The sequence below is a fragment of the Juglans regia genome, chromosome 13, assembly GCF_001411555.2.
Source record: "Juglans regia cultivar Chandler chromosome 13, Walnut 2.0, whole genome shotgun sequence".
NCBI classification, from domain to species: domain Eukaryota; kingdom Viridiplantae; phylum Streptophyta; class Magnoliopsida; order Fagales; family Juglandaceae; genus Juglans; species Juglans regia.
Genome location: NC_049913.1, coordinates 30210548 through 30236818, shown reverse-complemented (window position 1 = coordinate 30236818; position 26271 = coordinate 30210548). Strand labels below are relative to the sequence as shown.

The 26271-nt window shown below is 34.3% G+C and overlaps 2 protein-coding genes across 3 annotated transcripts; both read right to left on the bottom strand.

Moving 5' to 3' along the window:
- Positions 1-1321: 1321 nt before the first annotated feature.
- LOC108994067 (protein phosphatase 2C 57) lies at positions 1322-10666 on the bottom strand. Its single transcript, XM_018969152.2, has 10 exons — positions 10181-10666; positions 4677-4805; positions 4452-4557; positions 4024-4134; positions 3442-3521; positions 3262-3315; positions 2409-2580; positions 2236-2268; positions 2095-2141; positions 1322-1601 (listed from the first exon to the last, which is right to left on the bottom strand). Exons 1-10 carry the CDS (start codon positions 10492-10494, stop codon positions 1478-1480), a joined length of 1170 nt encoding a protein of 389 aa, XP_018824697.1. The 5' UTR covers positions 10495-10666; the 3' UTR covers positions 1322-1477.
- A 1432-nt stretch (positions 10667-12098) lies between these two features.
- LOC108993975 (protein PLASTID TRANSCRIPTIONALLY ACTIVE 7) lies at positions 12099-14243 on the bottom strand. Of its 2 annotated transcripts, none has more exons than XM_018969049.2 (4): positions 14127-14243; positions 13811-13867; positions 13638-13697; positions 12099-12624 (listed from the first exon to the last, which is right to left on the bottom strand). In XM_018969049.2, exons 1-4 carry the CDS (start codon positions 14172-14174, stop codon positions 12289-12291), a joined length of 501 nt encoding a protein of 166 aa, XP_018824594.1. In that variant the 5' UTR covers positions 14175-14243; the 3' UTR covers positions 12099-12288. The 2 variants fall into 2 exon arrangements, with proteins under 2 accessions (XP_018824594.1, XP_018824595.1); XM_018969050.2 differs by having other exon boundaries at positions 14130-14240.
- Between the last annotated feature and the right edge of the window lie 12028 nt (positions 14244-26271).

The following is a 26271-nucleotide window of genomic DNA, read 5'->3' as shown; positions in this document are numbered from 1 at the left end:
CACTGGATGAGAAAATTTCAGGTTGTAAGATTGCATAGAAAATCAGAAGGTCTTTACCAGAGTGTTTCAAGCCCCAAGGTCATAGCTAATGAGGAAAGTATGGACCTTGACACCATGAGAGTTGAAAAAGTTAAAAATTTGTTGGTTCTCTTTAGAAATAATATAATATATGAGCTTTATTTGACAAAGACAAAAAAAAAAAAAGTACTCTCTAGCTAGCTTTGAAATATAATATATAAGACACAAATAATTACTTCTCAAATGAGGAAGGTTTTAGGGATGAGGGCTTTACCTCATTAGTTAAAAGGTTGAAATTTTTCAAACCATGGGAAGCGTGAATTTGAGAGACAAATCGTTCAAGTTTAATGGAGAATTCAAGGGTGATTATCAAAGAGCCACCCTAGGAATAAAGAGAAGGACAAGACTTTCAAAGAGTTCAACATCATAAGTGTTCAAGTTTTGGACACATTTGGGCAAAATTTCAAACTTATCTTAGAACCAAGAAAAAAGCTCTAAATTTTATATTTAGTGATGATCAATCTGATTCTTAGAACTTAAAGAGTATCTTAATTAGGATGTAAGATGAGATCAAAATCTGTGAGAAATGTTTTTTTTTGTTTTTTTGAGAGAGAGATTATTGAGAATGCTCTCCTAGAGTTTTGTTAAGTAACATAAGAGTTCTATTCTTCAATATCCAAGAAAAGCCACTGAAGTTTTGGGAGTAGAATTCAAGATTGCAAAATTGCCTAAAGGTTATAGAGCTGTTGCGGCAGAAGGTAATTAAGTCGCTTGTCTTACACAAAGGGAATTCCTAATTACAAGGGGTTGTAAGAGGAACTATTTGTACAACTAAGTTCATTTGATGGATTGGCTTTCTCTTAGTTCACTCTTCTAGAGTGATTTTGCCTTTGAAGAGTATATACTTCGAAGGATTTTCACTTCCCAATATCTCATGATTCCCATGTTTTCGTTCGTTTACTGCACTGATTATTTTGGAGATTGCATAATTTCATAATCTTCACATGGATCTTATAGCTCTCCTATTGGCTTAACACCAATGCATCTCAGAATTAACATGTTCGTCCAATCAGGTGAGAAGTTATAACAGGACAAGTCAGATTATTGAACCTGATCGATCACCTCGTTCTATTGAAGTAAGAACATGTTTTCTTGGCATGCTTTACACAACAGGAAAAAACAGTCAGTCATTACATCATGAATCCTGATCATAGGTGCCGCCATCACTATTAGAATGTATTTTCCATCAAACGCTTTCAGTATTCTGTGCGTGTATGTTGCAGTGATTAAGTAGTCACCAAACTTCAGAAAATGAAATATGATGCAGCAAAGTTCATGGTACTCTTTAAGATTATTCTAAGTTTCCTAAGCCAACATTATTTGAGACATGTACAATAATATATAATACAGAGAATGTGGCAATCTATATTGATTTGTATACACTGCCGGAGGTTCAAATTTATAAAGACAGCTGAGATGACATCCAAACTCCAACTGACACAATACCAATTGTAGCAAAAGCTTGGCCCAATTCATATAAAAAATTTTGTTGCTGAAGTGGCAAAGTTTGCCAGTCTGTCCGCCTATGCACAAGTTCGAAGAACCAAGGAAAAATGAGAAAGGTCCACAAAAATTAGCCAGAAGAAGTGAATAGACACAAAAAGATTACAAGCATAACAGGTGGTGATAAAAGTTTTAGAGAAATGATAGTTGCAGTCGTGAGTACACAAGCGCTACGCAATCACTTTAAAAAAAGTGAATAAATACGAGACTCACATGAAAAAAATTAATTTTTTTAATAGTAGACCCCACTCTTTTTCAAAGCAACTGCAGGGTGTTTGCGCACTCCACGACTGTATGTAGCATTACTCAAAATTTTAACCCTTTGTTTAAACTCTAGCTTGTGGACAATTTAACTTCCAGCTGGAAAAGAATACTTAACTGTGAATCTTGAGCTTATTTTCATTCTAATGATGTATTATTTTCTCTCATCGGTTTAATCAGAGCTATTCTATTATCTACTTGGCCTCACCATTGAAGTATACAAGTTAAATAAATGAATAAGCAGGCGCATACCCTAAATCAGCAATGATAATGCTGACATTATCTTGTGATCGTCGGTCCTGCAGGGCATATGCAAGTCGGTCATTAGAACTTCCCAAGAAAAATATATGACAGTCTGTGCGTAATAAAACTATAGGTCCATGTAATTCATACCAGAACTGCTTCTGCAAGTGCTTTGCTAGCAAGCTGAAATCAGAACAACATGAAACTTAACACAGCACACAATTAAAATAGCAATGAAAGGACAGAATACAAAACTTTAAGCTGGGTTCCAGGTCATAACAAATTTATGGGACCAAAATGTTAAAACAAGGTGTGATACATACCTGAACATCTCCATGTTGTCGAAGTTGATTCCTAACAAAAGTGACTGCATCTGAGCTGTTCATGTAATCCCATAGGCCATCTGATGCTAACAGTACAAATTCTGCATCCGACCCAAGAGCTACTTGATAAACATCTGGAGATGCAGTAACCAAGTCTGCGTTGAATTGTACACTGGTACAAAGTAAATGTTTTCACTATCAGAACAGTCCTTTAAAAGATCTTGGATGCACAAACTGCTATAATACTATCACTGTATACATAATTCATGTTACTTTAAGATTATGCCAGAAATCTAGTAAAGCTTCCTCTCATGAGATAACAACCAATCTTCCCTTCATAAACCAGTATGGCATCAATTGTTACAAGTTTGAATTGTATATTTAGAATGAGAAAATAGAGGTCCAAATCTTCTCAAAATTTCCGATGGTGGTCAATATAAGGGGCATAACATATCAAATATTCAATAAGCAAATGGTTCCATATCCATCCATTCCATCATAAACACAGAAACTCGCACACAAGCACACACATGTTGAGATCTCAAGTTCTCAAACATTCAATTGGCAGTTCTCGAGCACATATTCAAGCCTATAGAACACTCAAATGATAACCTAATGACATAGAATTTGCAGCTAAATATGGCCATATAGTTTATTGGATAGTTGACAACAGATTAAATTTTTTGTTTAATTTGATCCATTCATTGGACATGAATCAAAAAGTGTGAACTTCGTGATGGAGGTGAAATCAACCATAACATGAAAGCAAAACTAACAACTACAATAAGTTAATCGGGAGTATATGTATATGAATGAAAAACCAACCAAACAAGAAATATATAAGAGTACCAACCGAGAAGCAAATTTTTCAGACCATCTCCCTTCTACTACTCCCTTCTTTAGCATCCTTTTCATGTGCGAAAACAGAGAAAACCATCAGCAGATGCATATAGTAGCAGACCATGCATTTAAAAGTTACTCCAAATCAGTGCTTTAAATTTAGATTAGAAGTAAGAGGGTGCAAAAGACCAACTCATTTTTCTTTGTCTTAAACCGCATGTCTCCAAAAGCACGAGCTACAGCAATGTCTCCACAAATCCTTCCGTTTACAATCTGTAGACCCCATAAGAAAACTTTTCATGAGACACATAATATGGATTATATAAGAGCTCCAAAGAAATGCAGGAGTTTTGATTAATAACCTTTAGAATTGAAGATATGAAGTTTTAATTACAAAAATATGAAAACAATAAAAACCATGCCAATATGCCAATTGAATCAAAACCAACATCAAACAAGAATTGAAGGGAAGATTCACTCCTGAATGGAAAGAAGATAGCCTAAACGTTGACTAAAATTCAGACAATACTCCAACTTCCTAGTACCGTTGAGCAGAGATATACAGCCATATATATATATATATATATATATAAATATATATATATTCAAAGAAGAGCATTTTTTTAACCTCTATTCCTGAAATGAGGCAAAAGCAGTGATAATGCCAATTCAATGCATCTACCAAATTGGCTATTAAGGCAAAATGGATTTTCACATTTGCATGGTGGTTTCAGGTTTTTTTTTTTCAGGGAAGAAAATGAATAGAAAAACACACCCATCCACCTGCTTCTCTAACTCTTCTGATTTCTTGAAGTGAGACCTTGTTGCTTCCATATGGTCGATGAGGATTGGTTAAGATTTCTGCTCTTCCAGAGCGAGATAGGACCTGCACCAACAAGTTGGCTAAGAAAACATGAAAGATCGTTAAAATTCTCTGACCTCTAGTTTCACTAGCTCAATCTTATTCCTAAAAGTTTTAATGGGAGTAAAGGCTCTATCCCGACCATACTCGACGAGAATACTCTTCCTTTTTTTTTCCTCCTTTTCTGTTGGATTTCCTTTTCTTTCCACTATATCTTATCGGAAAAACTAAACTAAGTGTAATTGAAGAAAAAATAACAATACATTTCCCTAAGAAAAATATAGAAAACAACCATGAGGTCTGCAGCCTACAAAAGGAATGTGCTAGGATTGGATACATACCACACATGAGTCACCAACATGTGAAATAAACAGCATATCATTTCCAATCAACATAACAGTCGCTGTTGCTCCAGATTCATCTTCGTCGCCAGACATTTCATCAAGCCTATACAAAATGAAGCACCATCCAAACTGTAAATGCAATAATAAAGAATATACAATCATATTGAGATCATATATAGGATGACCAAGACAGATTTTTGCATAAGGCATATATTAGCCTACCATTTCAATAGCTTTGTATCAGCCTTTACAAACGCCTCTTGCAATGCTTCTCTAATGGTTTCGAAATCCCTTCCACTCAGAAGTAACCCACCTTGTAAAGCTGCAACACATTCTTTATATAGCTCATCCCTGTGGTTGACCAGATAGGTTATTGCAAATAAAACTTAATTATAAATTAATAGTTTCAATTATATTCCAGATTTATTTATAATATTCAGGGATCAGCAAGAGGCAAGAGTTACAATATCGATTCAGCTCGACAAATTATACCATGCGTCCTAATTGTGTATGAAGATTTATACATGCAACAAGTGGAGATATTTCAAACCCTGTACAGAATAGGAAAAAATGTCTCCATGATCTACCCAATATTCTGTTCGTTGAGCTTGAGAATACTGATGAAACTGGGATTCATGAATAACGTTGCATCAAAAGGCATCGAAATTGATTATTGGAGAGTTAGTCAATATCTTTAAAATAAAAAGGTTCAGAAATGAAAAACAGATGCTTAAAAAGTTCTTACTCTACAACTTCTAAAACAGTTATGACCTATCAGAAACAAACCATTTTCAAGGTTTGTGTTAAGAAAGAGGGAAAAAGTGTTTGAATAATTCTGTATATTGATTTTGTGTTCTGCTTTACAAAATATATAAGCGTACAATGAAACTAATAATGGAAATTTACATATAAGGAAACTATACTATTGTAACAATTGCCTAAAATAATAAATCCCTGATTTTGTGCAAACTAAATTATGGGAAGAGATGATTCTGTCAATACTCCCCCTCAAGTTGGCGCATGAAGATTCGTAATGCCCAACTTGGATGAGAAATGGTGGAAAAGATCTTGTCCTAAAGCTTTGGTGAAGATATCTGCAATTTGCTCATGTGAAGAAGTGTGGATGGCTTTAATGAGGCCGGAGCGAATTTTGTCGCGAATGATGTGGCAATCGATCTCAATATGCTTGGTACGTTCATGAAACACTGGATTGTGAGCAATGTGAAGTGCAGACTGATTATCACAGTAGAGATGGAAAGGCTCGGGATGAGGAATGCCAAGATCAGTGAGGAGTTGCTTTAGCCAGGTGAGTTCACAGGTTGTGACAGCCATAGCACGGTATTCAGCTTCGGCGGAAGAACGAGCAACAGTAGTCTGTTTTTTTGTGCGCCACGAGATTGGACTGGTACCGAGCTGGATGAAATAGCCTGTGGTGGAGCGACGGGTGGTTGGGCAACTGGCCCAATCAGAATCAGTATAAGCTGTAACCTGAGTGGTACTGGAAGAGGAGAAAAAAATGCCTTGGCCGGGGCTCCCTTTGATGTAGCGGAGAACACGCGTAGCAGCAGTCATATGGGGAATACGAGGAGCATGCATAAACTGACTAAGAATGTTGACGGCATAAACAATGTCAGGTCGAGTGATGGTCAAGTAAATGAGACGACCAACTAGACGACGATAAATGCTAGGATCAGGAAGTAGAGGTCCATCTTCATTGGAAAGCTTCAAATGTTGTTCCATTGGAAAAGAGGCGGTCCGGGCACCAAGTTGGCCACTGTCAGAAAGAATATCAAGAGCATATTTTCGCTGATTCAGAAAAATGCCTGCAGAAGAACGAGCAACTTCAAGACCAAGAAAGAATTTCAGAGAGCCAAGATCCTTGGTTTTGAAGTGAGTGAAGAGATGATTCTTGAAAAACTCAATTTGGGGAAGATCATTGCCAGCAACTAAGATATCGTCAACATAAACAAGAACAATAGTGATGCTGGTGTGAGTAATAAGAGTGAATAAGGAATGATCAGCCTGAGATTGACGAAAACCTGCATCAAGAAGCACAGTAGTTAGTTTAAAAAACCAATTGCGGGAGGCTTGCTTGAGGCCATATAGAGATTTTCTGAGGCGACAAACACGGGTCTCCCCCTGAGTGCAATAGCCAGGAGGTGGGATCATGTAGACTTCTTCATCAAGATCACCGTGCAAGAAGGCGTTGTTGACATCAAGCTGATGAATGATCCAATTTTTGTTAGCAGCAATGGCCAATAAGCAGCGGACAGTGGTCATCTTGGCTACCGGAGCAAAGGTTTCATGGTAGTCAAGTCCTTCAACTTGAGTGTAGCCCTTGGCAACCAGTCGGGCTTTGTATCTCTCAATGGATCCATCAGCTTTGAGTTTGGTTTTAAAAACCCATTTACAGCCAATGGGTTTCTTACCAGGTGGAAGATGGTCAAGAGTCCAAGTGGAGTTAGCTTCTAGAGCCTGAAGCTCGGTAGACATTGCCTCGCGCCAATGAGAATGTTTGAGAGCATCAGAGTAGCATGAGGGTTCAACACAAGAGGTGAGAGCATTTAAATAAGTAATATGTGAGGGGGAAAAGCGAGAGTAAGAAAGAAAAGCAGACAGAGGATGAACAGTACCTGAAGTCGTTGTAGCAGGTGAAGACGCCGTGGGCTCTGTGTGTAAAGTGGGACATATGTAATCATGGAGATAGGAAGGCCGGGTAGTATGGCGGCGAGGACGAGAGACAGGTGGAGGTGGGGGTGATGAGGGTGGAGTTTGAGGAGGTGAAGATGAAGAGGCTGGAGTTTGAGGAGGATTTAGAGGTGTTTGAGAAGTAGATAAAGTGAGTTCAGGAATTGGAAGAGGAATGATTTGAGATGAAGAAGAAGAGGAGTCTGAAATATTCTGAAAAGGGAATTGTTGTTCATGAAAGGTGACGTCACGAGAGTAGAAAATGGACCGTGTATCAAAATTGTAGAGTTTGTAGGCTTTGTGAGTGCTAGGGTAGCCGAGGAAAACACATTTAGTAGCACGAGGAGAAAATTTATCACGGTGAGTACGAAGAGTTTGAGCATAACAGAGGCACCCAAATACACGAAGGTGATCGTAGTTGGGTATTTTGTTGAAGAGAACCTCAAAAGGTGATTTATTTTGAAGAGTACGGCTGGGAGTGCGATTGATGAGGTAGGCGGCAGTAAGAACACAATCACCCCAAAAAGGGAGGGGTAAGTGTGCTTGAAAACGTAGACTGCGAGCAACATTAAGAAGGTGCCGGTGTTTACATTCCGCAACACCATTTTGTTGAGGAGTTTCAACACAAGTACGTTCGTGAATAATGCCGTGGTCAAGAAGATAAGTTTGAAATTGATGAGAGAGAAATTCTTGTCCATTATCAGTTCTAATAATTTTAACATTGGTGTTAAACTGATTTTTGACAAGAGCAAAAAAATGCGTTAAATGAGTGTAGGCTTCAGATTTAAAACGCATTAAATATATCCAAGTGGTGCGAGAAAAATCATCCACTATTGTGAGAAAATAATGTGCTCCAGATAAGGAAGAAGTATGATATCCGCCCCAAATATCACAAAAAATACGATTAAAAGCAAAAACACTTTTATTAGCAAAAATTGGAAAGGGTAATCTTGTATGTTTAGAACGAGCACAAACATCACAATTAGAAAGAATACAAGGAGAATCTAAAATTTTAGGAATAATAAAACTGGAGGGATGACCTAGACGTTGATGCCATAGGGTCTTATTAGCAGTAGATTGAGCAGCAAAAATCACAGGTGGGTCGGGACGGTACACGTAAAGCCCATTGCAGAGTTCACCCGCTCCAATCAGCTTCATCGACTGTGGGTCCTGAAATAAGCAATTATTAGAAGAGAAAGTAATAATGCAAGAATTGTGAAGGGCAATTTGGGAAACAGATAATAGATTGAAGGTTAAGAGGGGAACAAAATAAACTTGAGTGAGAATGAGAGAAGGGGAGAGAACACATGTGCCGAGACCCTCGGCAGGCACATCTTGACCCGTGGGAAGCCGAATCGAATGGGGGGTTGCAAGGGGTTGGAGATCGGCGAAAGCTTCCTTGTGGTGGCAGATATGGTGGCTCGCGCCACTGTCTACCACCCAATGGAGGCGCCGATTGAGAGGAAAATCAAGATGAGGGGAGAAGAGGTTACCAATGAAGTTCACAGATGACTCAATCGGAGAAGAAGATGGCGCGAGCAAGCCGAGAAGCTTCTGGTAGAGCTCCGGTGACAAACCAGGAACCGGGCTTGAAGCCGATGAAACGGCAGTGGTCTGATTGACGCTAGACGGAGGCTGTCCGAGAATGGAGGGCTGGGTCTTGGGTCGCGGGTTTCGTCCAGGAGGGTAACCGACGAGAGTCCAACAACGATCTCGGGTATGACCATCTTTGCCGCAAGCCGTGCACTTGAAAGGGTTTTTTGGGCGTCCACTAGATCGAACAGCCATGGCCATGATTTCCGATTGAGGGGGTCTAACGTTGAGCAACCTTTGTTGCTCTTCTTGAAACAAAATAGAGAAGACTTTGCTGATCGGTGGAAGTGGATCCATGGCTAAGATTTGAGTGCGAAGAGAGGCGAAGGAATCGTTGAGACCGAGGAGGAACTGGAACACCTGTTCATCATCGGCTTGCTGCTGTAAAGCTGTGAGGTCAGTGCTTTGTTTGAGATGACCAAGTTCATCCCAAATTTGTTTGATTTGGTTATAGTAATCATGAATGGAATTTGTGGTTTGATGTAGGGAAGATAGAGTCCGTTTGAGTTGGTAGATTCTGGCATTATTGCCATGACAAAACCGAGAGGAAAGGTCCAGCCAAACATCACGTGGGTTGGTGTGATATTCAAGAGAATTCGCAAGAGAGGGGCTGATGGAGTTGAGGATCCAGGTAAGAACCATATCCTTTGTTTGGTTCCATCGGGTGTACTCGGGTGTATTAGGTTCAGGAGCTTTGAGAGTGCCATCAACAAAACAGAGTTTGTTTTTGGCATTGAGGGCTCGGGTCATGGCTTTTTGCCATTTGGGATAGTTGTCGCCGGTTAGGAGTCCATTGACAAGGGTTAAGCTGGGTGAATCTGAGGGATGAAGAAGATAAGGGGAAGGGAGGGAAGGGAGAGACGGGTTGGAGGATTCATCCATGGTGATGCCAAGAAAACGTAACCTAGCCTGATACCATGTTAAGAAAGAGGGAAAAAGTGTTTGAATAATTCTGTATATTGATTTTGTGTTCTGCTTTACAAAATATATAAGCGTACAATGAAACTAATAATGGAAATTTACATATAAGGAAACTATACTATTGTAACAATTGCCTAAAATAATAAATCCCTGATTTTGTGCAAACTAAATTATGGGAAGAGATGATTCTGTCAATAGTTTGAGATACTTGGATAGAGATTGAGTCTTCCTAATATACACAGGAGAATCGGCAAACAAATACATGTACATGTTTCCAATATAATCTAATCCAAGCAAATCCAATTACTTGCTTAATATGCAATTGAAGAAAGCAAGAAAAAAAAAAAGACAAGCATGGCAGCCCATCACGCCTATTAACATAAGTGCTACCGTAACCCCAGTATCCCACAAAATAAATTAAATCGAAACCAAAGAAACGAGCATAGAAAAAGTAGTACTCTATTTTCCCCTTCTAAGAAAATTGCACACTTGGATCAAACTATATCATTTCCACTTGGCCTAACCTGAGGAACTTGACTGAAGAAAACCCACCATGCCCATCAAAAACTGCAGCAAACGAGAACCCATCAAGGCCATCAGACCGGACAACAGCATCGTCTTCCATCTCTTCCCGAAGACCCTGCAGGGTTGTCAATCCCCAACGAACACCGGCTAAACCGCTTAGCCTTGACGGCACATCGATAGCAATAGCCGAGCAGCATCCACTTCTTGGTTTGGCGGTACTAGTGAATTTCTTCGGTGGCTTGAAGCTGGACCTGCTGTAGTTTTGGAGCTTTGCCAAGAGGAATTTCTGCAACTGAGGACTTGGTAGTGCCATTGACAGAGCTTGAAATTAATGGCTCTGTCGGAAGAGTTCAAAGAGTTTGGAAGTAACTGTGTTGGACTCAGGAAGTAGTGGTGGAGAGTTGCTTTGGTTTAGTGAAGGATAAGAGAGGGTGAAGCAAGGCCTCTAACTGATTTAACGGATCGGATTCCAGATTGGGTGGAATCCTTTAGGGTCCGTATGTTTGGTTGTACTACTTGTTTGAAGGTTGTACTACTTTGTACATAAATTATTTGAAGGTTGAAATCAATATATTCACCCGACTCAATTTGTAATGTTAGATATAGTTATCGGTTGTAGAGTATGCATGCATCATGCACTGCTTCTAAAAAAAAAGAATAAAATTTATTATTAAAAAATTAATTTTTTTATGTAGATCTTACATTTACTATTTTTTCAAAAGGAATGTACGGCGCGTCAAGTAGGAGTACAAATGGTCCGGTCTGGCAATGGACCCAATTTTTCGGTCCATCATTTTTTCGGACTGGACCAGACCGAACACCCAAAGGGACCGGTCCAGTTGGTCCGGCCTAATTTTTTTATTTTTTAAATAATTAGTAAAAAAAATTATTTAAAATACTAAATTAAATTAAGTGACTGATTAATATGGATTATGTAACAAACTCAATAAAAAAATATTTTATAAGGTCAATGATAATAAATTAGATGAAAATTATATTATTAATTTATATAATTACTATATAATTAACTAATTGATATTATATATTAGTTAATTCATAGAATATTAACAAGTGTTAATAACATATTTAAAATTTTATATTGTTAATAGTGATAGGTTAGAAGAAGATATATATAAAATATTGTTAATTTATAGAATATTAACAAGTATTAATAATATATTTAAAATTTTATATTATTAATTGTACAATTATTATATATAAAATATATTTTATTTTTCATTCGGTCCGGTCTGAAAAAACCCTAGACCGTGGACCGGACCAAAACTTTTCGATCCTCTAAAATGTGGACCAAACCAAACCGATCTAAGTCTCGGTCCGGTCCGGACCAAAACGGTCGGTCCGGACCAAAACGGTCGGTCCGTTCGGTCCAACCGGACCGTTTATCACCCCTAGTGTCAGGCGCTGACACACTATAACTTCAAGGAAAATGCTATTCCTCCAGAAGATTTCCACCGAAAATTTCTACCGAAAATATATTTTTTATTTTTTTTATTTTTTTATTTTTACTTAGTGATTAAGGAATGTTTTTAAATGAATTTATGATTTTTTTATATTTTTTAAAAATATTTAAAGTGTTTAAAAAAATGATTGAAAAAAAAGCAAAAAAAAAAAAAAAAAAACATTTGCCTTTCGGTAGAAGATTTCGGTGGAAATCTTCTGTGAGTGTAGCAGTTCTCTAACTTCAAACATCATTTCTCTATATCAATTATGTTAATTTGTTAATCGATATCCATCTATAGTTTTAAATGCAGTTGAACCCATTAAATTAGCTTCCATTCATCTCCATAAAAGAAAACATTGAATTTTTTTTTTTTCTCCCATCAGCAAGAGAATGGCTGGTTATGTACACCACATTCACCCGGATCTTATGTTAGTATTTAACTGTTCAAGTGGAGCTTGATGCACCCAATGGAGCTTGCTGGCAAGATTTCTCATATATATGCATTTCAATTTTCAGACTCAGATTGCAAGCTCAGCTCGGCCGTTGTAAAACGGTATGGAAGGACAAGGAAAGATAAGAATACAATGACAGTCCTACAGAAGCTGACAATTACAACTCTCAGTGACATAGTAAATCCATCTAAGCCTATGTAAATTCTTCTTTCAGGTAATCAGGGCCAGGCTTAAAGGGATCAGATTCTTCATATGCCTCTGGTCGGTAAAACCCAGCATCATTCACACGGTTGCTGAGCACATGAAGGATGGCTTTTTTCCTACCTCCATACTCGTCCACGTTATTCTCAACATATTCCTTGGCCTCAGCAGCTACCTCATTCACAAAATCAAACCGGTTATCCTCCGAGAGTAACAATCTTTCAATGTCCATTGTCAACAGCTTCCCTGTTTCCCTTACCTTCCTCATCTGCTCCTCAAGGAAAGGAATTCGCTCCAATTTGTACCGCAACATGTCATCCTTCTTTGTCTGAAACAAAGAAAACTAATGCATTAGTAATTATGGATAGTGCTTATGTGCAAAGCATTAGAAGTTTTTCCGATGACATAGTCATTCTGACTATGGTCTCATAAGCAACAGTACAAAACTGCTTGCCTAGCTTCTAGCTTGGCTGTGAATATATTCATCATGATTGAAGCAAATAATCAAAAGGTTTTTCTTTTGATTATAGGGGTTACAAGACCAACATGCTACAGGACACAGTAGGTCAATCCAGTTAAATTAGCAGTAACAAGCCTTAATGGGAAGTTCAACTCTATAATAGCAGCATCTCTAGTCTAGTAACCAAACTTGCCACAAAGTTCACAAAGAACTTTTCATTCCCTTGACTTGGTTGAAGCTTAAAATGTCCCATCTTGGTCATTAAATGTCTGGTTTGCAATCAGGTTCGACTATTAAATATCTGAACATTTGTTCCTCAATTTATAAAGACCCTCCCTGATACTTCAAAAGTCTGGTACTAGGCTAGAAATACTGCTCCCATTACCAGCAGAACAACATATGCATTTGCCAGTTATATCTCTGAAGATTCTCCCTCTTGATGTAAGGCAGGATCTGCCTATTGCAATCTCAGCAGTACTTAGCTCAACGCAGCAGATAGGGTGAAATACCCAGCTGTCAATGTTCGAAGACAGTAATATACACACTACCATGTGGAGAAATGAACAAACCACTGCAGAATTCTTAAATGAATATCAGATGAGCACCATGAATCAAATATACCAACCAAGATCAAAAGAAAACTCCCATTTCGGCCTCCCTTCATTAGGGAGCATTCATGTAACATATGTTTCTTTGTAAGATCATAAATATAGTGCGCAGCCACTTGATTTTGTAGCAGAAAATGACGATCCTTAATCTTACATCAAGGCCTCCAACCATAGAGTTGAAAAGTTATCAACTCTCCTTCCTTTACTATAATTACTCTAAAAAATATAAGATAAATAAATGAGTAAATTATGTAAAGGGGCTTCTATTGGTACCAATTTCCTACGCCGCCACACTCGCCGGCCTGGACCATCCTTTTGTATTTGGGACATTACCTGTAAATGATTTGTATTGGGAATTAGAATCACTAAAAGGAGGAGAAAAAAGGAATTTTGCTTTAATTTTGAAAATAAACAATTGGCAGTGAGATTCAAATTTAAATATTAACCAGCGGGCGGACAGGGCAGCTCGGCCGCCATGAATTCCAAGCTCTTGCCTCAATCCTCTACATTTCAAAAAATAATAATAATAACTTTTAGTATTAAGTTAATCGAGTAAGTAAATGATATAAAACTACAAATCTTATTTTCTTCCAATTTCTCTTTCTTTTTCTCGCGAAACAAACAGGAAATTGTTTTGTTTTTCTTTTTCTTTTTTAAACTAACTAAATTCTAGAAGTTAATTTATTTTAAAATTTTCTCTTGATCAGAAGTTTTCTCAAGAAACAAACAGAGATATTTATGGGAGAGGGAAAGAGAAAAAACCACAGTTGAAGCTGAATAGAGAGTGCAAGACAGTGCGGAAATTGCCATGGCTGAATCGCTGCAGCGAGCCTGTTGTCTGCGTTATCCGTCTTTCGTTCTCTTTTACTGCTTTGTTTTTAAGGTTTAACAGTGTCGAAATTTGTCGTTTCGACAAATTTATCGTTTGTCGTTTCGACATAGGAAATTCTAAAATTCTCTCTTACATTCGTCGTTTCGACATAGGAAATTCTCCAGAGATGAATGGGATAAAAATAAATTTATAAATTATTGTGATTGGACATAGTATGATAAATTATAAAATTATTTTTATTATAAAATAAACCTAACGAATCATATTAAATTATATTAATTTATGGGTTTAGTTTTATATAATCTTTTTATATATGTAGCAATTCTTTTTGACATATTCATCGTTTGCTTACACAAATCTTCGTAACGATCAAATGAATTAAAAATTAAATAAAATATTATTAAAATATAATATTTTAATATAATTTTTATTTGAAAATTTTGAAAAATTGAATTATTTATTATAATTTATGTGAAAACTTGAAAAAATTATAATGATAAAATAAGATGACTTAAAATTATTTGTGTAATTAAACGAAGAGTTTTCAACTTCTTACTCTATACGTTATTTCATTTTCAGTTTTGATTAAAGGTGGTTCTCATGGGCCTATTATTCCAACTAGGGGTATTAGGCAAGGGGATCTACTATCCCCTTACTTTTTTCTCCTATGCACATAAGGGTTAATTTCTTTATTGAAAAGAATGTGAAAGGGATTCGAGTGTGTAGAGGAGCTTCTATGGTTACTCATCTCCTTTTTGCAGATGACAGCATAATTTTTTGTAGAGCTGATATTGAGACAACTAGGCACATTCAAGGAATTTTGAAGCAGTATGAGATAGCCTCTGGACAAAAAATTAACAAGGACAAAATAGCTGTGGTTTTTTCAAAGAATATTGATGCACTTAGACAAAGAGAGTTGTTAAATTTATGGGGAGTTAGTAGCTTTCAGCAGTATGATAAATACTTAGGGATGCCAAACCTTGTGGGAAGATCTAAGTCAATGGCTTTTGCTAATATTAAGAGTAGAGTTTGGACTAAATTACAGAGTTGGAAAAAAAACTTTTTTTCACGAGGGAGAGAAATACTCATAAAGGCCGTAGCTTTGTCCATTCATACTTATGCTATGAGTTGTTTTATGTTACCTTTGAGTTTGTGTAAAGAATTGGAGGGGATGATGACAAGATTTTGGTGGGGACAGAAGAGTGATGAGAACAAAGTGCACTGGCTAAGCTGGAAAAGGTTGTGTTTGTCCAATGAATGAGATTTAAGGACTTGCATTTTTTCAATATGGCCTTCTTAGTTAAGCAAGGTTTGAGGATTTTGCAAAATGAGGATTCTTTGTTGCAAAGGATTTATCAGACTAAATACTTCCCAAATGGATCTTTCTTCCAATCCAAATTAGGCCCAAATTCATCTTATACTTGGAGAAGTATTTTTGAAGCTAAGAGGTTGCTGATGGCAGATTGCAGGTTGCAGGTGGAGAGTTGGGACAAGTGAACATATTAAGATTTGGAATGATTCATGGGTACAGGTTATAGAGTTTTACAACCTAAGCTGGATGGAAGATTAGTGATAGATGCTAATGAGGAGGATATAGTTGACAACCTTATTGATCAAATAACAAGAACATGGAAGGTGTAGCATGTTAGGGCTCTCTTCAATCCAAGGATGGCTGATAATATTCTCGAGATTAGGCTCTCGACTACACAGTACATGGATAAGTGGATTTGGGCTCAAGAATCAAATGGGTGGTTTATTGTCAAAAGTGTTTACCATATGATTTAGAATTTGAATACAAGTTGTGATGGGGAAAGCTCAACACATATGCAAGATAAGAAACTGTGGAGAAGTCTATGGCAGATGAAAGTTCCTAGGAAGGTCAAAACTTTTACATGGAAAGCTTGTAAGGAAATTCTGCCAACACTTACTAATTTGAAGAAGAAAAAGGTAGCAGTGGATGATGGATGTTGTTTTTGCAAGGAAGCTATGGAGGATGTTACTCATGCTTTGCTGTGGTGCCCACAAATCCAAGAACTATGGCAGAAATTTCTACCCTTACTGCAAAATATTCAGCCACCAATGACTTTCATGGAAATTGTGAGATTTGTGATGCTTCACAGAGTTTACTATGTTGTTTTTGTTGAGCTAGAGTGTTTGGTCCAGACGCAACAAAATGCAAACGGAGCAGATTCTTGTTGATCCCATGGAGGTAGCCAATCATGCTTTGTCATTTATAAGGTGTTTATGTTAGAATATTTTTAAATATGGGCTTCATTTGATTGCATATTTTATAAAACGGGTTAGACATATATATAGCTCACAATGGTATTTTGTTTTAACCCATTAAGTTGAGTGATCATTTGGGGTTTATTGCACCTTAGTAATATAGGATTATATCTTATTTATATTGTGGTATAATTACGTATGTAGGCCTAAAAAAGTAAGGGTCTTTATTCTGAAATTTTTATAGACCCATATTAATTTGAGTCCTTAATGGGTGGACTCCATAAGTTTTCATTTATAAGAGGCTAGGTCTCTCCTCTTCTCCATATGTCCATTGGCTTGCCCCATTGATAGCTGATAATTTGTGAGGAGCAAGGAGGAGAAGATCTATCTATCTACATTTTGTAAACATGGCTTCCGCAGGTATATTTTCACCATTTTTGTATTCAACATTGCTATCTTAGGAGACGTTTGGATTCGAAGATAACTTGAGATGAGTTAAGATGGATTGTGAATAGTAATGAGATGAGTTGTGAATAGTAGTGAGATTTGTGAGTTAAAATTGCTAAATAGTAATGAATAGTAGTGAGATGAGTTGAGATGAGCTGTGAATACAAACGTCTCCTTAGATTCTGATTTCTAGCATGTATTTTCGTGTATTTTACAGTTTAATGAGGTTAGACTTGCTACTGCAAATGATACTAGGAAAGTGCCTCAATGGAAGTTACCTCCAAGTGGTTTTCTAAGCTCAATGTTGATGGGGCAATTTTTTCTGATGCGAGAAAAGCTGAGATTGGAGTGGTTCTGCGAGATGACAGAGAGAGGTTATTATGGCTGCAAGCAAAATAGAACATGAAGTTAATGATGCTGCTACTATTGAGCATGTGATTCTTATTGGAATTTGAATAACTCTATTAAAATGTCTTTATACTGCACATCATCTACGTAGTATAATTTAATTTATAAGATTACGTACATGGTATATGGTACAGAAGCTTTTAAAATTTAAACTGAAATTCTCCTGAAATTTAATTTGGTCGCACTCCTTCGTCTATACAGTATACATACAGATTGCGTATCTCTTGAACATGTAAGAATATATATTTTAAATCAATAAAAATATATGTCATTAAGTGACACATGGTAATTTTCAAATCATCACATGTTAGATCGGTTCATGTCATTTTCTTATCGTCGGAGGGAAATTTCTCCAACTCAATTAGAAATAAAAGAACATATAAAACAAAAGTTAGTAATAACTTTGAAGGGTACATTTGAGATAGCAAAATAACAGCACCCATAATTAAAGATGGCAGTCAAGTTCGAGTCGACCATTTAACTTTGTGTTGGGTCAACCTCTCTTTTTCACTCTTCACAATTTTAAACATTTTTAATGTATTTACTTCAATTATATTATTATTATTATCTGTTTTTTCATGGAATATTTCTAATTTCCTATTTCGCTAATTTACATGCATCAATAAGTTGATAATGTTTAGTCTCTAAATAACCGATAGAAACTATATATATATATATATATATATATATATATATAATTATTGATGCAGGAGGATTCGGGCATGATGATGCTCGGCTGACAGATTAAGGATTAATAGCACTAAGCTATCTCGAGAAGGTAAATCAGCACAAAATCGATAAAAAAATATGAAGATTCCTCGGTTAGGTGAGAAAATGAAATTCCTCTCCAATGGGCAAGAAACAACATTCTTGACGAGAAAATGGGATTTGGTGAGGAAAGATTGATATTTCTCAGTCGGACAAGAAAATAGAGCGATATTAGTGTTTTGATTATAATTTTAGCTATGAGTGTCAGAATCACACATATAACCCCGATCTGGAAAGCTATTTTTGGCACGCACATCATAGTCACCAAGCCATGCCTGGTAGTTCCAATTTTGAGCTCAAAAATCAGCCATTTTCTCTTCCAAATCGTCATTATAAGTTATTTTTCTATTTTTGGTTATATTTTGTTTTATGATAATGTTTATTTTGATGACTGATTTTATTTTGGATTTTTAGCTAGATTTTAGCTATATACTTATTTTATTACGTATTTTATTATTTGATCATAATTATATCGTTTTCTTGACTATTTAAGTCTGGCTTGTAGACTTTAAAATGACATTATTCAATTTTTACAAGCAAACCTTAATCTCAGAGTTTATTTTAGAATTTTCTCTCTATTTTCATTTTTCTCAGAGTTTATCCCTAATCTCAGACTCTAAACTCACTTTTATTTTTATGTTTCTCTCTACAATCTCTTTTTCATTTTCCTCTCGTGGCTCTACTATTTTTTCTTAACTCTCAGTCACCTCTCTATTTTCTCTTTTATTCTATTTCTCTTGATGTTTCGACCTCATTTATTTTTTTTCTCTCTTTTTTTTTTTACTCTTTTTTTTAACTTTTGTTGTTTAGCTAACCGTCAGAATAATCCGACGTCAGTTATGCACAACTTCTAGAGTAGTGAGAGGCCACGACAACTCATATTTTGTCTTACTTGTGAGCAAACTCCATGGTCACATATTGAATTCAACATACTCTCTCCGTGATTATTTTACATATACATAGTCATGGAAAAGCCTACAACCACCAGGTTTCAGTTTGAAGCGGAAGAGGTTCTTCGCTTGATTTGATCCATATTAAAACGGTGTAGAGATAGGACGCGAGCAACTTGTTTGTCGAGGTTGCAAGTTTGAATATTCCTTAACAAATAAGAAATTCTTAACGGAACGGAACGGAACGGTAAATAAGGAATTCTTAGTAGCAAGCGAAGCCATCTTTGGAGACAAGAGTGTAACCAATGTGGATGTTTTTTATATATAGTTGTTGAGTGTGCAAGTGTCATGCAGTCGTTTTGAAAAAGAATGAAATTCGTTATTAAAAAATTAATTTTTTTTTCATGTAAGTTTCGTATTTATTTACTTTTTTCAAAATGATTGCATGACGTTTGCGTATTCACGATTATAACTATAATTTCTATTACTCTTTTAATTTTTCAACTAATCTTACGTTGCGCCTGACCTTTCATATATAAACAATTTAAATTCTCAAAAACCTCAAATATAGATTGAGTAATTGATCTAATTAAACCAAGTATTTATATATTTGAAAAAGAAAAAGCAAATTTCTAATTAATAATACTCAAAATAAATAAAGTGGAGCATATATAAACTATCAAGGTCGATTGATGCAGATCGAGCAATATATAGTTGATGACAAAATACCAAAATATTGTATGATTTTTTCGACTTTCGTTCCTAGAGCCTAAATTCGGGTCTGGAGAACTTTCAGGATAAACTCCTCACAAATACAAAGGTAAAAAGATCATTTTGAAAATAAGTGTAGTGATATGATTACTATCATTTTACTATCATTTTATTTTAAGTATTTTTTTAATATCCTTAATTACTAAGAACAAATTAAAAAAGTATATATAACTTACTAATACTCACTTCTTTAATCATTTAAGTAAAATAAAAAATATTCTTATCAAGTTATCTAAATCCTAATTCTATTATTTCATGTTGTTTTTGCGAGAAGTAATGTTAGATATAGTCATTAAGGGTGAGTTTGGTTACCAAACTCATCTCAACTCATCTCAACTCATTATTACAATTTTTTCAAATCTCAATACAAAATATAATAAACAATTCAACTTTTTCAAATCTCAAAATAATAATAATATTAAAAAATAATATTCTAACAATATTTTATCATCTCAACTCAACTCAACTCAACTCACTTCAATATCCAAACACAACCTAAGTGCACAAACGCCGTGCACTCTTTTGGAAAAAGAGTGAGATTTATTATTAAAAAATTAATTTTTTCATATGAATCACATATTTATTCATTTTTTCAAGAGGAGTGTGCGGCACTTGTATACTCTATGACTGTAAATATCATTTCTTTTATTAGCCGCGTTTAACATTACCAATCCTAAATTAGAATACAGTATTTATTTACCAGAAAAGATATATATTTTAATTATTTTGCATGTCAAACACAATGACCACAGTATCTAATATTTTAAACTAAATAAATGCCGTGTATTTCACTTAAAATGAGAATTATCTAAGAACATAAAGTCAAGGGCCGATTAACTTTAATATACCAACATTGAATTCTAAATTGTTTGAATACTAACTGAGTGATATCACTTGAACATTTTTTTCTGCCACTTGGCACAATCGCTATTAAAGCATGAAAAATATCTTTAGCCTTGTTGATGAAAAATAGACTCCGTTGGAGAGCCGGAAAAATCGTTCCATTATATTTTGAGAAGAACAAATCTTCACAACCTTCTCATATTTTACATTCCATATTTCACCTTTTTTTTTAATTTTTATTATTTTTTCTTTTGTCAAATATTTATTATATAAATAATAAATAAAAAATTTGAAATAATTTAAAAAGAATAAACTCAAAAAAAATTTTAAAAAAATTAAAATTTTAAATTTTAAAAAAATATAGAGTGTAGAGTATGGTGGAAGTTGTGTAACAAAACTCTTTTACTTAATGATTAGAAAAATATTTTTATTGAGTTTGTGAATTTTTTTCTTTTTTTTTTAGAAAAGTTTAAATGGGTTGTTTGAAATTATAAATAGAAGCAAATTTCTGTTTTAAAAAAGCTTAAAATATTGTTTGGTAGAAAATATGTGTAGAGTCTCTGTGTCTCTAGCACCACTCTTACATTTTTTGGTATTAATTATTTATTGGAAATCAATTGTGACGATTTTTTTTCCCAAAAGTTGACTAAGCACGTTCTTTCCATGTCATTTATTACATGTATCACACTATATATCCAGTCCAATGAATCTCCAATTACATGACAAATATTTAGCAAAAATATTCCACTATAATAATTAAAAAAGAAAAATACTTTAGTCTATAAAGATTACACAAATATAAATCTATAAAATGATGTGATTTGATGTAATACGTTAAATTGTAAAATTACTTTTATTATAAAGTAAATCTAACAAATCACATGTTAATTTGTGAGTTTATTAATTTTTGTGTAATTCTCATTAAAAAAATATCACTAACATAAAAATGGTTCCCTGCAAAAACAATGCCAGCCAATTTACAAAATTATGACTAAAAACCGTTCACTTTCTTCTTTGTGAATAAATATTTTATCCAAATGTTTAATGATATATTTATGACTCTTATATAGCTTTTTAAGGGTAATTATTTAAAATTTAAATATATAAATCAAGAATATTTTTAATGAAATAGTATTGTCATTAGGGGTGTAACCAGTTTGTTTCGATTCAATTTTGAACAAATTTTGAAACTGAACTGATATACACTGGTTTTGCATTCTCAAGAACCAGTACCACCCCAATTGCCCTTCTAACCTAGTAGTTCCGGTTTTACCGGTTCAGGTCCGGTTTAATATATAACTCTCATAATATATTAATATATACTAGTACTATATATTATACTATTATAGGGTTACTACTGCATATAGTATGTATATATATATATATATATATTATAGTGATACTAATACTATATGTTATACATTATGAAATATAATAATACATTGATACTAAATTATTACTAATACTATAAACTATACTAATAGTCATATTAATACTATATATAGTTATAGTGATTAGTATAACTATATAATAGTATTAGTATAGCTATATATTAGTATTAGTTATAGTGATTTAGTATAATTATATTAGTATAAGTTATAGTGATTTAGTATAACTATATTAAACTATTAGTATGTGTATAAATATTAGTATTAGTTATAGTTATTAATATAACTATATATTAGTATTTGTTATAACGATTTTAATTTAGTATAACTATATAATAGTATTAGTATAATTATATCACTAATAGTATTAGTATTACTATAGTATCATATAGTGATATAGTATTAATATAACTAATACTATTTACTAATATTATAGTAATTTATATGGTAATTTATAAAGACTTAAAGTAGATTACTAATAGTATTAGTATTAGACCATAAAATATAATTAATATACTAATGTATATTAGTACTACTAATGTATTTATCAAATTGAATATGTTGAGAATTTATTAGGTTTTAAAGTGTAATTAATATATATACTTTATATTTAAAACATATGATCAAACAAATGTTCATGTTTAAGATTTAAATTTTATGTTATAAATTATAATATAACTTTGTTTCATATATAATTATATATATTATATAAAATTATATATAGTGTAAAAAATATTATATATAATATTAAAATTTAATTTAATTTATATATATGAACCGGTCATGTCCGATGTCGAAAAACTTAAAACAGAAACCAGATCAATTTTGACCGGTTTTTAAAATAAAGAAACCTATCCGATTCTCCGATTCTCTAGTTTATTTTTACAGTCTTAATTGTCACATTGGTTATATGTAAAATAATTATGAGTATATCATTATTATATTCAAACTCTAGTCATAGAGAGAGAGAACCAAACGCATAAAGTAGATCTTATAGAATGTAACAAGCATTTAATAACATTTGAGAGATTTACCAACATCATAATGATTATTGTACAATCCACTCCACCTATTTATCTCCTTCATGAATTAAGATTATCTACAATTATCGGCCCTTAAATATTCTGAATTTATTGTTACCCTAAATAATGTAGACCTCAACGTTCACATTAATGCCCACAACGTTTATTATTATGAGATCTAGATGTAAGGAATATGACCATGAACTTCTTATTCCAATCTGGAAATCGAAGAATTGAGGCTGACATCAAAAACTCGCCTGCATTGCAGAGAGGTTTGGATAGTGAGTTGAGTTGAGATGAGATGAGAGTTGAAAATTGAATAAAATATTATTAGAATATATTTCATTTATATTATTTTTGTTTTGAGATTTGAAAATGTTGAATTATTTACTTTATTTGAAAGCTTGGAAAAGTTGTAATTATAAGATAAGATGAGATGAAATCAACTCATTATCCAAACAAGGCTTATTGGGTTTTGGGAAAGGAAAAGAAAAAGTTGAATAAAAAAATTATAAAGTTAAAATATTGTTATAATATTATTTTTATTTTGAGATTTGAGAAAATGAAATGATTTTTTGTTTTTTGTTTAGAAATTTGAAAAAATTGTGATAATTAGTTTGAAAAAATTATAATGATTAGTTTGAAAATGTTTGTATTTGAATGATATTTGAGAAGGAAATGAGATAGTGTAAGAAAAGATGAGATAGGATGGGATGAGATGATATGAAAATTATTTCCAGACATCTCCTTAGATAGTGAGTTGAAATAAGATGAAATGAAAATTGAATAAAATATTATTATAATATTATTTATTTTTTTATTTAAAAAAGTTAAATCTTTTTATTGTATTTTGTTTAGAAATTTGTAAACGTTGTAATGATAAGATGAGTTGAGTTTTAAATCCAAACAAGGCCTAAAGACTTAATCAAGCAAGCAAGGAACACCCTAGTTATGGCAACAACAACACAACGAAATCAAAATGCACAGACCTTAGAAGTGCTACCTGCCCTAGCAGGCAAGCAGTCAGGGCCTTCGCCTCCACCCCCGTATGGCCAGTGGGGTTGAGTTGAGCTCCCGGGCCTCGAACCAGTCTTGCTTTGGCAGGTGCCTCGCTCAGATGCCGAGGGGTGGATTGGCCCTCAGGTTGTCCGTCTACTATCAAAACTTCAACTGTTTACTATTCAATGCATGGAGAGAGAGAGAGAGAGAGAGAGATTTGAGTCGGGAGAGTTTAAAGATTCATAACCTAAACAAAATGATGTTGTTTTATTAAACAGATTTTTTAAATATATGTAATGTGTGTGTATGTTTATATATATATATATATATATTGAGCCTAACAGACATATGAAACTCGGGAGAGCCCCAAGGCCCAACCTGACACCCATCCACAGCATTTCCCATGGGTGGTCGTCCGCCTGTCTGCCTGCCACATGCGAGCTGATGCCCCCACTCTCCCCAGGCAAGGGCCGGGCAAGCCAAGTATGGCTCTGCTGCCCCTATGCCTAAGGTTTAGTTTATTTTCACAAATGAGATGAGATGAGTTGAGTTGGGATAAAATTTGAAAGTTTAATAAAATATTATTAAAATATATTTTTTTACTATTATTTTTGTTTTGTGATTTGAAAAAGTTGAATTGTTTATTTTATTTTCTATAGAAATTTGAAAATATTGTAATAATTAGATGATATGAGATAAGATAAAAAAATGTTGCGAAAACAAACCAAGCATAAGATTCCACATAACCAAGACTATATTTATTAAGTTCACCTTATATAAAAACTGTAAAAAAAGAATAAAGTTCTGAGTTTTATTTTAAAAATTTCGGGGCTAAATTGGTGGATGGTTCCACACTTGTCTTTTTTTTTTTTTTTTTTTTCTCAAGAGAAATAAACTTCATTGATAACCAAGGTCTTAATACAGATTACAAAAGAATACATAAATAGGTAGTCTACTTAACAATGATTAATTACAAAATGGAGAGGATCCTTGCTGCTATGGAAATCCAATAGACATGGTGAGATTTTGATTAAGGGTATGATTCCAGAAACTTTTTTGGAAGCTGCCCATTGCGCAATTGCATGCGTGCATTGTTTCTGAGAACGATGTATTTTTCTTGCTTCTCAGCTCTAAAATTTCTCCAACATTAATTTCATGTCTCTTATAGTGCCCTCTGTAATCCAATCTTGATAACTTTGATCTTCTTGTAAAACTGATAAGGTTCTCTGGGAGTCTCCCTCTATTATGATATTTTTTAAGTTTTTTGCTTGGGCTTCATGTACACCTATGAATCCTACCATAGCTTCACCTTGGTTTGAATTACAGCTTCCTGAATACTCTACCCTGATGAATACAATTTCTCCAAGGGGATTGTCTCAAAAGGATTCTAGAGTATGGGCATTCTAGGAAAATATGAGAGGTGGTTTTTTCTACAGAGTTGTAGAATGGATAGATGGCTTGATCCTCATTAAGGGGAATATAATTCTTTACAGTGATCTTTTTGGGGGAATATTGTTGAAAACTTTCAACATGAAAAGCTTAACGAGTTCAGAAACTCTCAGTTGTGGGTCCTGGATTATAAGAGATAATGAGGGAATTGAGATTTGTTGTGGTAAAGTAGGGATCCAAGGATCAAACCAAAATCTTATGTTGACTCCATTGTTAATCTGCATGCAAGTGCTAGAAGCAAGTAAATCTTTGAGTTTTATCAATCCTTTCCAGAATTTAGGACCAGTGGGTTTAGTAGAGATGTCCATCGATGATGTTTGTTTCACGTATTTCTTAGAGATAAGAGATTTTCACAGGTTGGTATCATTGCTGAGAAAGTTCCATCCCAATTTGCAGAGAAAAGCTTTATTGAAGATAGAAGTTTGTCCTAATTCAAGACCTCCCATGGATTTGGGTTTACAAATGAATTTATAGAACTTGGGAGTGAAATTGTGAAATTTTTTTGGGTCACCCCCACTAGAATCTCATTAGAAATTTTTCAATATATTTTGAGATGGACTTTCGAATCAAGATGCTTGACATCATATAAGTTGGAATGGAGCTAGCAACCGATTTGATTAGGGTAGTTTTGCCATCTTGTGATAAAAGCTTAAACTTCCAACCTGATAGCTTCTTTGAAATTTTTTCTAGGATTCAGTGTAGTTAACTCTGTTTGGTCTTTCAAAACTTAGAGGGAGACCAAGATATTTGATTTTGGAGGTGGAAGTTTTGAAGGCTAAAATCCCTTTGATTGATCTAGTGGTGGAGGTGGAAGAGTTTCTACTGAAATGAATGGAAGATTTGTTTTTGTTTATCTTTTGACCC

Bases quoted from the DNA above. Each gene is read 5' to 3' on its own strand.
- LOC108994067 (XM_018969152.2), bottom strand. From the start codon at position 10,494: ATGGCACTACCAAGTCCTCAGTTGCAGAAATTCCTCTTGGCAAAGCTC. The intron at 4,558-4,676 runs GTAGGCTAATAT...CATTTTGTATAG, and splicing joins GATACAAAGCTATTGAAATG to GCTTGATGAAATGTCTGGCG. The intron at 2,269-2,408 runs GTATGTATCACA...TTCTGATTTCAG, and splicing joins GACAACATGGAGATGTTCAG to CTTGCTAGCAAAGCACTTGC.
- LOC108993975 (XM_018969049.2), bottom strand. From the start codon at position 14,174: ATGGCAATTTCCGCACTGTCTTGCACTCTCTATTCAGCTTCAACTGTG. The intron at 13,868-14,126 runs GTTTTTTCTCTT...TTTGAAATGTAG, and splicing joins TCTATTCAGCTTCAACTGTG to AGGATTGAGGCAAGAGCTTG. The intron at 13,698-13,810 runs GTTAATATTTAA...AATCATTTACAG, and splicing joins GCTGCCCTGTCCGCCCGCTG to GTAATGTCCCAAATACAAAA.